Genomic DNA, 14,074 nt, shown 5'->3' with positions numbered 1-14,074 from the left:
ACTGATTCAAATGTATTATTTTTAATGGCTGAGTAATACTCCATTGTGTATATGTACCACAGCTTTCTTATCCATTCATCTGCTGATGGACATCTAGGTTGCGTCCATGTCCTGGCTATTATAAACGGTGCTGTGATGAACATTGGAGTACATGTGTCTCTTTCAATTCTGGTTTCCTCGGTGTGTTCTGAGCCTCTTTTAAAGTGTTAGTGTAATATTGGAGTTCCTTCACTCTCAGCCACTGTTCCTCCTTCTAAAGTCATATGGATTTCAACAGATGCTGAATAGTCAGAACAATCTTATAAAAGAAGAACAAAGTTGGAGGACTCATACTTCCTGATTTCAAAACTTACTGTGAAGCAAGAGTAATAGAACAGTATGCTGTGGTACTGGCATAAAAGCAGAGATTAGTCAAAGAGCAGTAAGTGTCCAGAAATAAAATCATGTTTCTCTGGACAGCTGATTTGACAAAGACGTCAAGAACATTCAGTGAGGAAATGATCTTGGCTGACCTCTGCTTGCAGCGGCCTGAGGTGGGGCTTCAGTTCCCTGACCAGAGATCAAGGTCAGGACTAGGCAGTCAGGGTACCAGATCCTAGCCACTAGACCGGTGGTCAGTGACAAAGCCCTGATTTTTTGACTTTGCAGAAAAGAATTCCCACAAAGATGAAAAGTAGTGAAACAAGAGTTTATTAGGACAAAAAAGAGTATAGCACATGTGGGTAGATCTACGGGTGGACTCAGAGAAAGTCGCACCCTCATCGTAGCTTGAATCACTTTTCTGGGGCATTTCTTCCAAGTTTTCTTTAGCCAATCACTTTGCTGGGCCTGGTTCTGAGCCCGTATTTGGTATATCTCAGGGTTCTCCTATGTGCGCATTTGCATCTCTTAGCCAAGTTGGATTCTAGTGAAGAGGCCTATAGGTGATTGCCTCACTTACTATGAGGTGACACCTCCATCTTTTTTGACCTCCAAGGAGCCTTTCTGCACATGTGTAGGCAGGGAGGTTTCCTTAACTTCAAGAATATGTGGTCTTTTATCACTTATCTGGGCAGAGCCCAGCCTCTTCCATCATCCTGCTTAATGGAGTTTCTGTCCACAGGGGAGAAACTGTTCAGCCTGAGGCCATCTATCTCCTAATTAGAAGGATTAATCTTTTTAATAAATGGCACTGGTACACCTGAATATCCAGATACAAATGAATGAAACGGGACCCTTACTTCAGACCATACACAAAAACTAACTCAAACTGATCAATTTCCTAAATTTAAGAGTTAAAACTATAAAACTCATAGAAGAAAATAGAGAAATTAATCCTCATGACATAATCTGGCAGTGAATTCTTAAATATGATACCAAAAGCAAGCATAACAAAGGAAAACATAATAAACTGAATTTCATCAAAGTTAAAAATGTTTGTGCATCAAAATATGAAAAACAACCAACAAAATGGGATAAAATATTTGTAAATTATATGTCTGACAGTGATCTAGTATCCAAGATATAGATAGAGAGTTCCTACAACTCAGCAACCAAAAGACAAACTACTCAAGAAAAAAATGAGGAAGAGATCTGGATAGCTCTCTCTCCAAAGAAGATATATGTAGTAAAAGATGCTCAACATCATTATACACCAGTGAAATGCGAAAAGATAAACAAAATTAAAACTAGGCAAAACATTTGAATAGATATTGATTCAAAGAAGCTCAACAAGCATGTGAAAAGATGCTCAAAATCCTTGGTCATTAAAGAAATGCAAATCAAAAACATAATGAGGTACTACTTCATACTCACTGATGCTGCTGCTAAGTCACTTCAGTCGCGTCCGACTCTGTGCGACCCCATAGACGGCAGCCCACCAGGCTCCCCCGTCCCTGGGATTCTCCAGGCAAGAACACTGGAGTGGGTTGCCATTTCCTTCTCCAATGCATGAAAGTGAAAAGTGAAAGGGAAGTCGCTCAGTCGTGTCCGACTTGTAGCGACCCCATGGACTGCAGCCCACCAGGCTCCTCTGTCCCTGGGATTTTCCAGGCAAGAGTACTGGAGTGGGGTGCCATTGCCTTCTCATACTCACTGGTATGGCTGTAATTAAAAAAAAAAAAAAGATGGTCTCTGATTTCAGTACACAACTGAAAATATAAGCTTTCAGGGCATGTATTGCTTTAAATGCATAATACAACTTGCTGTCAGACCAGATGCATACAAAAACAAAACCACCTCCTTTATATAGCCACTGAAACAAAGTACTGTTCTGTTTTAACAAGTCTTTATTGTATTTTGCACTGATTGACATACATCTGCTTATTTTAAAAATGATGCTTTTGGTAGTAATGGCTAAGCACAAGTAGGTATTTATAGCTTGATGTTTGTGTATTCTAATCCGCAGTGTTCTTTGATTCCAGGTCTTGTTGACTTAATAAAAATGCACAAGAAAGTTGCAAGTTAAGTTTTTTTTGAGGAAAATGAGGACTACAGTCCAGGAGACAGCACCTCAGATAGCTCTGAGAAACTGCTCTAGAGAGGAAGGGGAGAAGGTCAGCATCTATGTGATTGTGGTGAAGGGAGAGTACATGCAGTCAAGCACATATTTTTCCAGAAGGTTTCTGCTAGTCAAAAGGAACAGTCATCACCATGCAAGATTTTGGTGCTTTTCTAAATATAAGGAGATACAAGGATTAGGCTCATAAAATCAGCCCCTGACAATATCCAACTCTCTGAAGACCTGTCCTGCCAGTTTTTCCCTGAGCACAGTGTCTCATTTCTGCTCTTCACCCTGAACTCCTTTTGGGGGACGTTGAAAATCAGCCATTGCAGTAGCACATGACTTAATCCTTGTAGAGGCAGATGGCAAGTGCCAATTTGTAGTTGACAGGGCCTCCTCATGGTCACAATCTCAACCATACTTTGGGAGGCATTTCATGACCGTTTTGTCCCACAGTGCTAGGAAGATTCATTCCTAGTTCTGGTGAAGATTTCACTGATAGGCCACTCAATGTGCTGTTACTGAACTAAGTCTTAACAACAGTAATCAAAGGACTCTGGACCACTTGTCTTCCTAATATGATATGGTTTAGGAAAAATTCCCTTTTGTTGTATCTTCCCATATCTAGAGTTACACTATTACAATCACTGATCTCATATAAAACTATGTATTTTTGTCAGAGACTCTGTCACACATTTAGCTATGCAAGAAAAAACAATCTAATCTTGTGAAACAGGCAAAGTATAAATAACATAGCTAGCAGTATTATTAAAATCATAAGTGAAAATTAAGCCAGAAAATTGCATTAGATGCAGCCCAGTATATCCTCAGGTCATCTGACTTAGTCTATTCTGTACCAATCTTAACTGGCACTGTCCATAAGCCTCCCAGTCCAGTTTCCTAGTGTTGCTAGGCTGGTTATTCTTAGTATAGTTTAATTGTTTCCAAGATAAAAGTGTTAATCGTCCATGCATGTCTGAATTTTTGCAACCCCATGGATTGTAGCCTACTAGGCTCCTCTGTCCTTGGAATTCTCCTGACAAGAATACTGGAGTGGGTAGCCATTCCCTTCTCCAGGGGTTCTTCCCAACCCATGCATTGAACCAGGATCTCCTGCATTGCAGGCAGATTCTTTACTGTCTGAGCCACCAGGGAAGCCCAGTTATGAGTGACTCCTTGCAACTGTGGGGACCTTAAAACTTAAATGACCACAGCCTGGTGTTAACCACATAAATCCATCCCATGATTGTGGGAAGTTTTATTCCTTCACTGAATTTTTCCTTATTGCTCTGATTAAGCTTGAGTAACTTTAGAGGAAAATTCATATTTATGGCAAAGGTCACAGCAGGTAATATTTATTGGCCAGGTGAGAGGATCCCACCTAGTAATATCAAGAGTAGTCTGACAGGACTGAACTTTCTTTCTTCTAAAGTAAATCTCCTCACAACTAGAGATCCCGCATGCCCCAGGGAAAATCATATATCCCATGTGTCACAACTAAGACCTGGTGCAGCCAAATAATTTCTAAAAAATTTTAAAACAAGGTAAATTTCCTAAGGGTCATCCAGTGAGAGCCTTGGAATGGAGAAATCCACCAAGGTAATCTGGAAGTACTAAACACAGGTTATTGGCTATAAACACAACAACTGGATTGATTTTTAAAAAAAAACTAGCATAGGATCATGCCTATGATAGAAAAACATTTGATTTATAGGCAAAGGTCCAAGAAGTTAAGGAAACATCAATGATCGTATGGATCAGGTCTAGCATCTTGGGTAAGCTGTCTACTTCTGATGTTGTCTTCTTCTTGTCCTGGTGTAGGTGCAGTTTCCTCTGTTTGAATGTCATTTCAAGGTGACTTTGAGGTCAGCAACCCTCTTTGTAGATAAGTCCAATGTAGGGGCCTTTGGAAGTAGGAATTAACCCAAGAGTCTGTTTCTCTCGGTTTCACTATGTGGGAGTAGTTAAGAGTACCTGGGGCATCCCTGGTGGTTCAGCGGTTAGGAATCTGCCTTGCAATGCAGGGGACACACATTTGATCTCTGGTTTGGGAAGATTCCACACGCTGCAAAGCAAGTCTGTCTACCACAACTACTGAGTCCACGTGCTGCAACTACTGAACCTGTGCTCTGTAACTGGAGAGTAGACACTGCCCACCACAGCTAAAGAAAACCTGCATGCAGTAATGATGACCCAGCACAGCCAAAATCAGTACAAGAGTACCTGATAAAAGTCCCCGCAGCCTGTTTCAATTCAGCAGTTTCTACACACTAACAATGAACAGTCTGAAAAGGAAATTAAGAAAAACAATTCCATTTAAAATAGCATCAAAAAATAAAATAAAATACTTGGAAATTAAAGAGATGAAAGACATGTACAGTGAAAACTACAAAAATTGCTTAAAGAATGAAAAAAGATACAAGTGGATGGAAAATCATCCCATGTTCATGGATTGGAAGACAATATTATTAGGATATCAACACTCTCCAAAGCAATCTACAGATTTAATTAAATTCTTATCCAAACCTAATGGCTTTTTTATTTTTTTGCAGAAATAGAAAACTCCATCCTAAGATTCATATGGACTCTCAAGGGACCCCAAGAAGCCAAAGCAATCTTGAAAAGAAGAATAAAATTAGAGACCTGACACGTCCTGATTTCATACCTTATTACCGAGCTAACCAAACAGTATGGTACCGGCATGAAGACAGATATATTGATCAGTAGCATTGAAAAGAGCCCTGGAGAAGGGAATGGCTACCCACTCCAGTATTCTTGCCTGAGAAATCCCATGGACAAAGGACCCTGGCAGGTTACAGTCCATGGGGTTGCAAAAGACACGAGTTAATGACTAAACCACTACCACCACCATTGAATAGAGAGCCAGATATAAAACCTGACATACATGGTCAAATGATTTTCAACAAGGGTGCCAAGTCCATTCAATGCCTTTTCAAAAAATGGTATTGAGAAAACTATCAACATGCAAAAGTGTTAGGAGGCAGATATATTGAATAATATCCATCGGACTGAGAAAGAACTTTGAGATGAAAAAATGAAGCAGGCAACTCCATAAAGTACAGTTTAAAGTTTATTGTGGGTACTGACATACAGCCATGTTACTTACATAATGCAAGTGTTGTGAATTTACATACAGCCAAGATCCAGAGGCAGTCACGGATGCACTCTGAGACAGGGATACCTGAGATTTAAAGGGGTCAAGGCTAAAAACAGAATTTGACTACCAAGTAAGCTGCACATCTGCATCCAAGGGAACCTGGGCTTTTTCCTCCCTGAGGGTCTCATGACCGTTAACCATCTGTGTCAGCAAAAGGTATCCTTCCAGTTTTCTTTTTTTTTCCTTCTAGTTTTCATATCAGTTGAAGGCAAGAGTGAAAGCTGTTAGGTAACTTGTCTGGCTTGGGTACACTCCTTATGAGTAAAGCTCAGTTGTGCAGAGAGCAGAGAGGGCAGGAGTGTGAGCCTAAGATGAAACTGACTAAATGCAACCAGTGAGGTTTGGCCACACAGATTGGCAGTTTATTTAGCTGTCCCTGTGATTCTTTGAGTCTGATGACTTGTGTAACTCTCCCGTCAATGTAATAATGTGCACTCTCTATTCCTATCTGTGTGGTTCTGGACACTGGAGGGAGGCAGGCAGGAGAAGGGCTATGTTTACACTCCTCTCCCCACTCCTCTTCAGGTCCCCGTTGAGGCATATCTAGATCCCTTATGGATGTGACTGCCTCCTTGATGTGGTGAAGAAGGAACCCTTAGAAGGAACAGTCCCTCTTGGTTGATGTCCTGGGTCTCTGAGATAATGTGGTTCAGGGGACATATACTGTTAATTGCCGTGTGCAGGGGTCCAAAGAAGCTGTGAAGGGTCTAAGATGTTATCCTGTTTGCAAATCAAAGAACATTCATACATTTGTATATTAACATAATTGCAAAATCTCTGGTTCAGAGAAGTTAAATCACAGCATCTTGCATCAGTTCCCCATTCTCAAGCTCCCCCGTTATTACCGGACAGAGTGAAAATCAGTGTACCTTTGTGGGCAGAGGGGCTCTACACTACAGGAGAGCAACCCTGCAATTATAAACCTCAGAGCTTAGGTAGAATGAGTGGCATAGCTGTCTTTCCTCACTGGAGTAAGAATAAGTAAGAATAAGTAAATGGCTCCGGGTTTTATTACCTTGGAGAGAGAGCAGCTGGCTCTTGGAAAATGCACCAGAGAGGAAACATTCAGTATCCTTCCAGGCATGTTTACCATTCAAACATCCTTTAACACAGGTTCTAGTAATCTGTTCAGAAAACCCCTGTGTGGCAGGGAAACCCTTGGTTCTCCCACACATCCCTAGACACGCTTCCCTACCCCTTCTGCCCCCGTAGTTCTTTTCTATGGTGGGGCGGGTATGGTTTCTAGCAAGTTAGGATGAAGAAAGTTTAAGTATAATGGATTCCCTGCCCAGCAGTGTGCCCAGTAAACACCTGCTGAGTGAATGACACGGATCTGCTGTTTAAGATTTTAATAAGGATGGGGCAGAAGGCTGGTTGGTTGAGATGTCCTGGCAAGGGTCTCCCGGAGCCAGGGCGATCTGAGCCAATTCATTCCTCTTCCCGCTCTTCCCCCGACCTTACGCGAAGCCTCGGGCTCCTTGAAGGAGCGCCAGGGTTCCTGATACCCCCATGGTCAAGGCCGAACGCGCACAGGCTGGGACCACGCCGGAGATCATCGGGTCGTCTTGGTGCTGGAGGGCTCCAGGGTCCAGAAAGGGATTTCCGTCCAGAGTCAGGTAATTTACCTCGGGTAGCTCGTCTCGCCGCGGCTCCCTGCTTAGCTTGTTGCAGCTGAGATCAAGCACGCTGAGCTTGGGCGGCAGTCCTTTAGGCACTTGCTCCAGCCCGGCGAACGACAAATTGAGAGAGCTTAGCGCACTGGGCCAGACACATCGGGTAGCGCCCGGGGCGGTGACGCGCAGCGAGTTGTGGCTGAGGTCCAGGCTTTGGGGCTGCACCCTCGCTGCCGCCAGCGCCGCGCACACGCCGCTCGGCGTCTCCAACCCCGCGTTGCGTAGCGCTAGATATTGGAGGGCCGGGAACTTGTTCGGACAGAGAGCCGCCATCAGCCCGCTGTCGCCGAGACTGGGATTGTCAGACAGGTCTAGGGTGGTGAGCGCCTCGAAGGTGGAGAGCCCTGCGCACGGAAAGGCAAGCGAGTGTGCTTGGGCAATGTTCAGCGCCCTGAGCCCAGGCTTGAGCCACTGCTGTAGTTCGCCGAGCCAGGCACCTCCTGTTGCCCACGATACGTTACGGAGACTGAGAGTGGTGAGCGCAGGCCCAGTGGCTTCCAGAGGTGTCGGGGGCATTGGGCCGGTTACCTCCAGGTCCTCAAGCGTCAGTTCCTTGAGACGAGAGTACCCGAGCGCGCGCAGAATGGCGACCAGAAGCTGAGCAGGAACCTGGGCAGCGCCCAGCTTGAGTCGCCGAACGCGCAGAGCCTTGATTGTGTCAGCATACTGCTTCGGGTCGGTGTTGGCTCCCTTGAGAAACTGGTCCAGGCTGCGGCCGCCGCCACGGATCTCCACCTCGACGGCAACCATACACTGAACGGCGCTAGACCAGTCAGGCTTCGGATCCGTGAAGTTGCAGGCACAGCGGAAATCGTCGTCGTCCAGCTCGCAGGGCTCTGTCGTGTCCGCAGACACACGCAGCAGTGGCGGCAGCAGCAGCAGCAGCAGGCAGGGCACGCACACCTGGAAAGACAGCGGAGGTCAAGGCGGCCCAAGCCGGTTCCTAAGGTTCCCCCAATAGCCCAGCTTCTGCCCCCGCGAGCATACTCTCACCATAGTCGGTAGATCCTCAGAGCCTCTGCCTCTCTCTCTGGTTGTCGGCTGGACTGTGGCTTCTTTCCTTTACAGTGGCTCACGCCGGCTTCCAGGCTCCACAAACCTATCTGTCTTTTTATTCTTTGGAAGCCTCTGAGAGTTTATGTAACCTTGTGATGTCGCTCTGCTTCCCCTTCTTTGAACCCTGTCACTCCCCACCTTTTTTCCTCCCAGCCACCCCATTCGCTACTCTTCCTGGAAATTTCGCAATGAAGTATGTTGCCAGAAGAGGGGCTACAACAGGAAGGATCTTGCAAGGCCTCTATTCCTCTGACCCAGGCAGTGCCCAGATGACTCAGACGTCCCCAGGCTTGTCTGGGTTGGAGAAAAGGAGATCCCCAGTTCCTCAGGCCAGGATTCTCAATGTCCCCTGCCCCCATCCCAGTGATTCAGCCTGGATACTTTCCATAACTTTCCCCTAGTCTTGGTGGTTGTTATTAACTTCCTGTCACCCAAATTCAACTCCCTGAATATCCTCAGATATTTAACTGGATATTTTGTGGAAGAGACTGCAAACTTCATTTATCAACTCCAAGGGCTAGTTTGAGAGAAGGAAGTTGGTCTAAAGAACAGCTTCCCCCCACGTCCTTTTTTGTTTTGTGCTGACTTATTCTTTAAATGTGTTTATTAAGAAAGTAACAGGTGGTTGTTTTTGTTTTTTTGGCCCTGCTGCTTGTGTGATCTTAGTTCCCTGACCAGGAATTGAAAGTCCACACCCTTGTACTGGGAGTGCAGTCTTAACCACTGGACCACCAGGGAAGTTACAGACACAGTGGAAATCTTCATCGACCAGCTTTGGTGTGTCTTGCTGCTGCTGCTGCTAAGTCGCTTCAGTCGTGTCCGACTCTGTGCGACCCCATAGACGGCAGCCCACCAGGCTCCCCTGTCCCTGGGATTCTCCAGGCAAAAACACTGGAGTGGGTTGCCATTTCCTTCTCTGTTGCATGAAAGTGAAAAGTGAAAGTGAAGTCACTGTCTTGTCCAACTCTCAACGACCCCATGGACTGCAGCCCACCAGGCTCCTCCGTCCTTGGGATTTTCCAGGCGAGAGTACTGGAGTGGGTTGCCACTGCCTTCTCCAGGTGTGTCTTAGGAGAAGCTAATCCTGATAGATTTTTTTTTTAATTGAAGTATACTTGATGTACAATGTTACATGTAACAGGTGTGGAATGTGGTGATTCACAATTTTTAAAGTAACAGCTTTCTTAAAAGTAGAGAAGTCTAAGTGCCTCACTCTCTTAGTTTCCACTTCTCTATCCTGAAATTTGAGAAACAAGATATTCCTAATATAATTTTCTCACTTGCACCTAGCTCTCTCCTGCCCTCTCCCCAGCACAATTCCTACGTCCTAGGAAGGAAAAGCTGGACCTATGTTGAATGAGGATTAATTAGTAACTGACCTACTCTTTCAAGAAAAGAAAAGCAAGTTTTCCAGAGGGTGGGGAAGTGTTACCAAACCAGATTCACTTGGCTAACAGGCATTAAGCCAAACACTGAAACACTGAAGTTTGTAGAAAGGATTTATTCATGAAGTATCTGAGGAGCAGGGAAAACAAATCTCACATTTACCTCCTCAATGGAAAGGGGCTTAGGATATTTATGGGTGAAGGTTATAGATTGGTTGGAGGTGCAGAAGAAGGTTATTGGGGACAGGGGAAAAGGTGAGGTAATCAGTACTCTGCTCAGGTGTATCTGAGTTACATGCTTCTTCATGGGAGGGACATTCATAAAATGGTAGTATTAGCATGGTCTGAGGGTGACATCAAAAGGCCATCCATCCAGCACTCACACAGACCTGGTTGGAGGGTTGTGGTTTCAAGCAGTCTTAATCAGCTGGAATGTGAAGTGGACAAGAGCTGACTCTAAGTTCCTGAAAAATCAGCTTAAGGAACCATTACTATAGTGATCCGTAACATCAGAGGTATTACCCACAAAGAGGTGTTAATGGAGTCTTGTGACATACTGTGTAAGCTACATGAGGGTATGTAATTTGCAGGGACGATTAAGGCTAAGGCGAGCTTGATTGGTGAAGGCAAGTTACAAGATATTATTTATTAAGCAAATTATAGTTCAAGAGATCTAGTTGATGACTGCCCTCAGTTTCAGAAGGGCTATACTTTTAAAAGAGCCCTTGTAAGTCTGAACTTCTAGATTTCTGGGCAAAGAGCTACATAAAAACATTTGAATTCTCACTTCCCTTTTTCCCAGAAGTAACTACACATCTGTCCCCAATCCAAACAAGGAGCCCACACTGGACCACACTGCCTCCTGTATGTCCTGTTGGGCATATCCTAATACCCAAAGTCATGCCTAAAGGCCAGACCATGTCACTGGGACATCCCTGGGGACCAAGATACGAGTATAGTTCAGTGTGAAATATACCAACTGACTGCAGTCAGGCAAACAGGCTTGGAATCCCAACACCACCACAAAGGATGTAGCAGTAGCCCTTCATTGTTGTCTTCAGCAGAGTCTCTGCATTCAGAGGACCCACGCTACTGAAGCCTGCCTCCTCAGTAAATTCCATCACCTTAACAACGAAGATCTACTGTATAATGCAGAAACTCTACTCAATATCTTATAGTAACCTGTAATGAAAAAGGATCTGAAAAAGAATATATATATATATGTAAATGATTGAATCACTTTGCTTTACACCTGAAACTAATGTAACATAAATGAACTATACTTCAATTTTTAAAAGTGATTTAAAAGATTCCATCATCTTAGGGGAGACACTCCAAGTTAAGAGGGGCAATAATGGTTCTGCAAAGGTCCCCAAGTCACAGCTTCATTCAAAAAATATCATCATTTTTCTACCAAGTGCCAGAGCTGATGCCAAGCCTCTGGATGCTGATGTGACCATCACATAGCTCCTCAAGTACTCTAGAAGGTGGCGGAGGCAAACGCAGACACAGAACTACAGTCCATGGTGAACAGGATTCTTACATAGGAGAAAATAAGGACTTGTGGGAGCTCTAGAGAAAGAAACAGCTAGGCCTGTAATAGGACACAGAGCTGTTTCTTACAGGATTAACAGTGTTGCCAGGCAGATAAGTGCAACAAAACAAACAAAAAACAAGTCCTCCTCCCCCACCAAAAAAGAAAAAACAAAAACCGTTTGGGCAGCTATAACTGAGCAGACACTCTGGGCAGAGCATAGATTTTTCCTGGGGACTTGCTTTATCTTTCATATTATGAGAAAGATGTAGGTGTCAGAAGCCAGCCTGTCCCATAAGGAAGGGGACAAGACCTAGATCCTATTCCCTAGCCAGATCATGGTGCATCAATAATGATACTCAGGGAATTCCCTGCTGGTCTGAGGGCTAGGGCTCCATGCTTCCACTAAATAAATAAATAATGCTCAATAAATGTCCAGAGGCTGGATGGATGCTGGAGCTGAAGAGAAAATGTGGAGGATAAGATGATGTTCTGAAGATATTTAACTAGATGTTTTGTGGAAGAAATCAAAGACTTCCTTGACTGACTCCAAGAAGTGGAATTAAATCCAAGGTAAGGAAGTTGGTTTGAAGAACAGTTGGTTCGAAGTATACTTTCCTTTTCTGGATTTGTTCTTACTTGCACTTTTGCCTAAGTAGTAGCTTCCAAAAAATTGTTTCCGACTCTTTGCAACCCTACGGACTGAAGCACACCAGACTCCCCTGTCCTTCACTAATTCCCAGAGTTTGCTCAGATTCATGTCCATTGAGTCAGTGATGCTATCTAACCATCTCATTCTCTGCTGCCCCCATGTCCTTTTGCCTTCAGTCTTTCCCGGCATCAGGATCTTTTTCAATGAGGCAGCTCTTTGCATCAGGTGGCCAAAGTATTGTAGCTTCAGCTTCAGCATCAGTCCTTCCTGAATATTCAGGATTGATTTCCTTTAGGGTTGACTGGTTTGATCTGTTTGCTGTCCAAGGGGATCTCAAGACTTTTCTCCAGCAACACAATTTGAATGCATCAATTCTTTGGCGCTCAGCCTTCTTTTTGGTCCAACTCTCACGACTACTGAACTTTTTTTGGCAAAGTGATGTCTTTGTTTTTTAATATGCTGTCCAGGATTTGTCATAGCTTTTCTTCCAAAGAGCAAGTGTCTTTTAATTTCAAAAGATCAACAGTTTCTATAAGAATTCTTTAACTTTTTTTTCTTGGCACACACCTTGCCCAGGATCTTAGATCCCCACCAGGGACTGAACTGTTTGTCCTCAGCAGTGAAAGCATGGAGTCCTAACCACTGGACCACCAGGGAATTCCCTCAATAAAAATTCTTAAGTGCTACCTACCAGGACTTTACTCTCTTGGAGTTGTGAAGGGGGTTTGGGAGAAGAAAACATCAAAAAATTACACTGTAACAATGACTGCTGTGAAAAGGGTTACGAAGAAGTGTATGGTACTACATGCTCTCAAACAGGGGCATTGGTCCGGTTGTTCTGAGAAGGGCACTAGAGATCTTGAGGATGGTGTTAGTTAAAGGAAGGAGGCTGGTTTTAGTAGAGGTGGGGTGGTAGAAACTGGGCTCTAAACAATGGAACAGCCTGTGCAGAAGCCCAGAAGAGAAAAAAGTGCAAGGCTTGTTTAGGGAACGATAATCCGAGGAGAGATGAGTAAGGCATGGCTGGAGAGGTATGCAGGAAATAGACCATGTAGGGCTTAGTTGGGCACAATTCAGATTTTGAGGGTATGGAACAGTTTTTGTTTTGGCCGTGCCGCCCAGCTTTCGGTATCTTAGTTCCAGAGGGCAGATTGAACCTGGGCCTATGGCATTGAAAGCACCTAGTCCTAACCACTGAACTGCCAGGGAATAATTCCCTGGAACATGGTGTTTAATTCACCAGTGTTTCCCCATTACCTAGTAGATTAGTGGTGCTCAAAGTTGATGAAACAATTACTTTATTGCAAAAATAATGCCATTCCCTTTTATGCAGAACAGTGATCCATAATTGTATTTGTCTCATTTTTCTCACCTGTAAAATTGGGATTTTTACTCTCCAAGCCAGGCTTCAGCAATATGTGAACCATAAACTTCCTGATGTTCAAGCTGGTTTTAGAAAAGGCAGAGGAACCAGAGATCAAATTGCCAACATCCGCTGGATCAGGAAAAAGCAAGAGAGTTCCAGAAAAACATCTATTTTTGCTTTATTGACTATGCCAAAGCCTTTGACTGTGTGGATCACAATAAACTGTGGAAAATTCTGAAAGAGATGGGAATACCAGACCACCTGACCTGCCTCCTGAGAAATATGTAGGCAGGTCAGGAAGCAACAGTTAGAACTGGACATGGAACAGACTGGCCCCAAATAATAAAAGGAGTATGTCAAGGCTGTATATTGTCACCCTGCTTATTTAACTTATATGCAGAGTAAATCATGAGAAACGCTGGACTGGAAGAAACACAAGCTGGAATGAGGATTGCCGGGAGAAATATCAGTAACCTCAGATATGCAGATGACACCACTCTTATGGCAGAAAGTGAAGAGGAACTAAAAAGCCTCTTGATGAAAGTGAAAGTGGAGAGTGAAAAAGTTGGCTTAAAGCTCAACATTCAGAAAACAAAGACCATGGCATCGGGTCCCATCACTTCATGGGAAATAGATGGGGGAACAGTGTCAGACTTTATTTTGGGGGGCTCCAAAATCACTGCAGATGGTGACTGCAGCCATGAAATTAAAAGACGCTTACTCCTTGGAAGAAAAGTTATGATCAACC

At 44.0% G+C, this 14,074-nt stretch overlaps 1 protein-coding gene across 1 annotated transcript; it reads right to left on the bottom strand.

Annotated features, from left to right (window-relative positions):
• Positions 1-5,556: 5,556 nt before the first annotated feature.
• On the bottom strand, positions 5,557-8,822 carry CD14 (CD14 molecule). The gene is made up of 2 exons (XM_040239909.1): positions 8,327-8,822; positions 5,557-8,236 (listed from the first exon to the last, which is right to left on the bottom strand). Exons 1-2 carry the CDS (start codon positions 8,327-8,329, stop codon positions 7,118-7,120), a joined length of 1,122 nt encoding a protein of 373 aa, XP_040095843.1. The 5' UTR covers positions 8,330-8,822; the 3' UTR covers positions 5,557-7,117.
• Positions 8,823-14,074: the final 5,252 nt, after the last annotated feature.

Source organism: Oryx dammah, unplaced genomic scaffold (genome assembly GCF_014754425.2).
Source record: "Oryx dammah isolate SB20612 unplaced genomic scaffold, SCBI_Odam_1.1 HiC_scaffold_5, whole genome shotgun sequence".
Classification (NCBI taxonomy): Eukaryota; Metazoa; Chordata; class Mammalia; order Artiodactyla; family Bovidae; genus Oryx; species Oryx dammah.
Note: the sequence above shows the minus strand (reverse complement) of the source record. Positions and strands in the feature narration are given on the sequence as shown.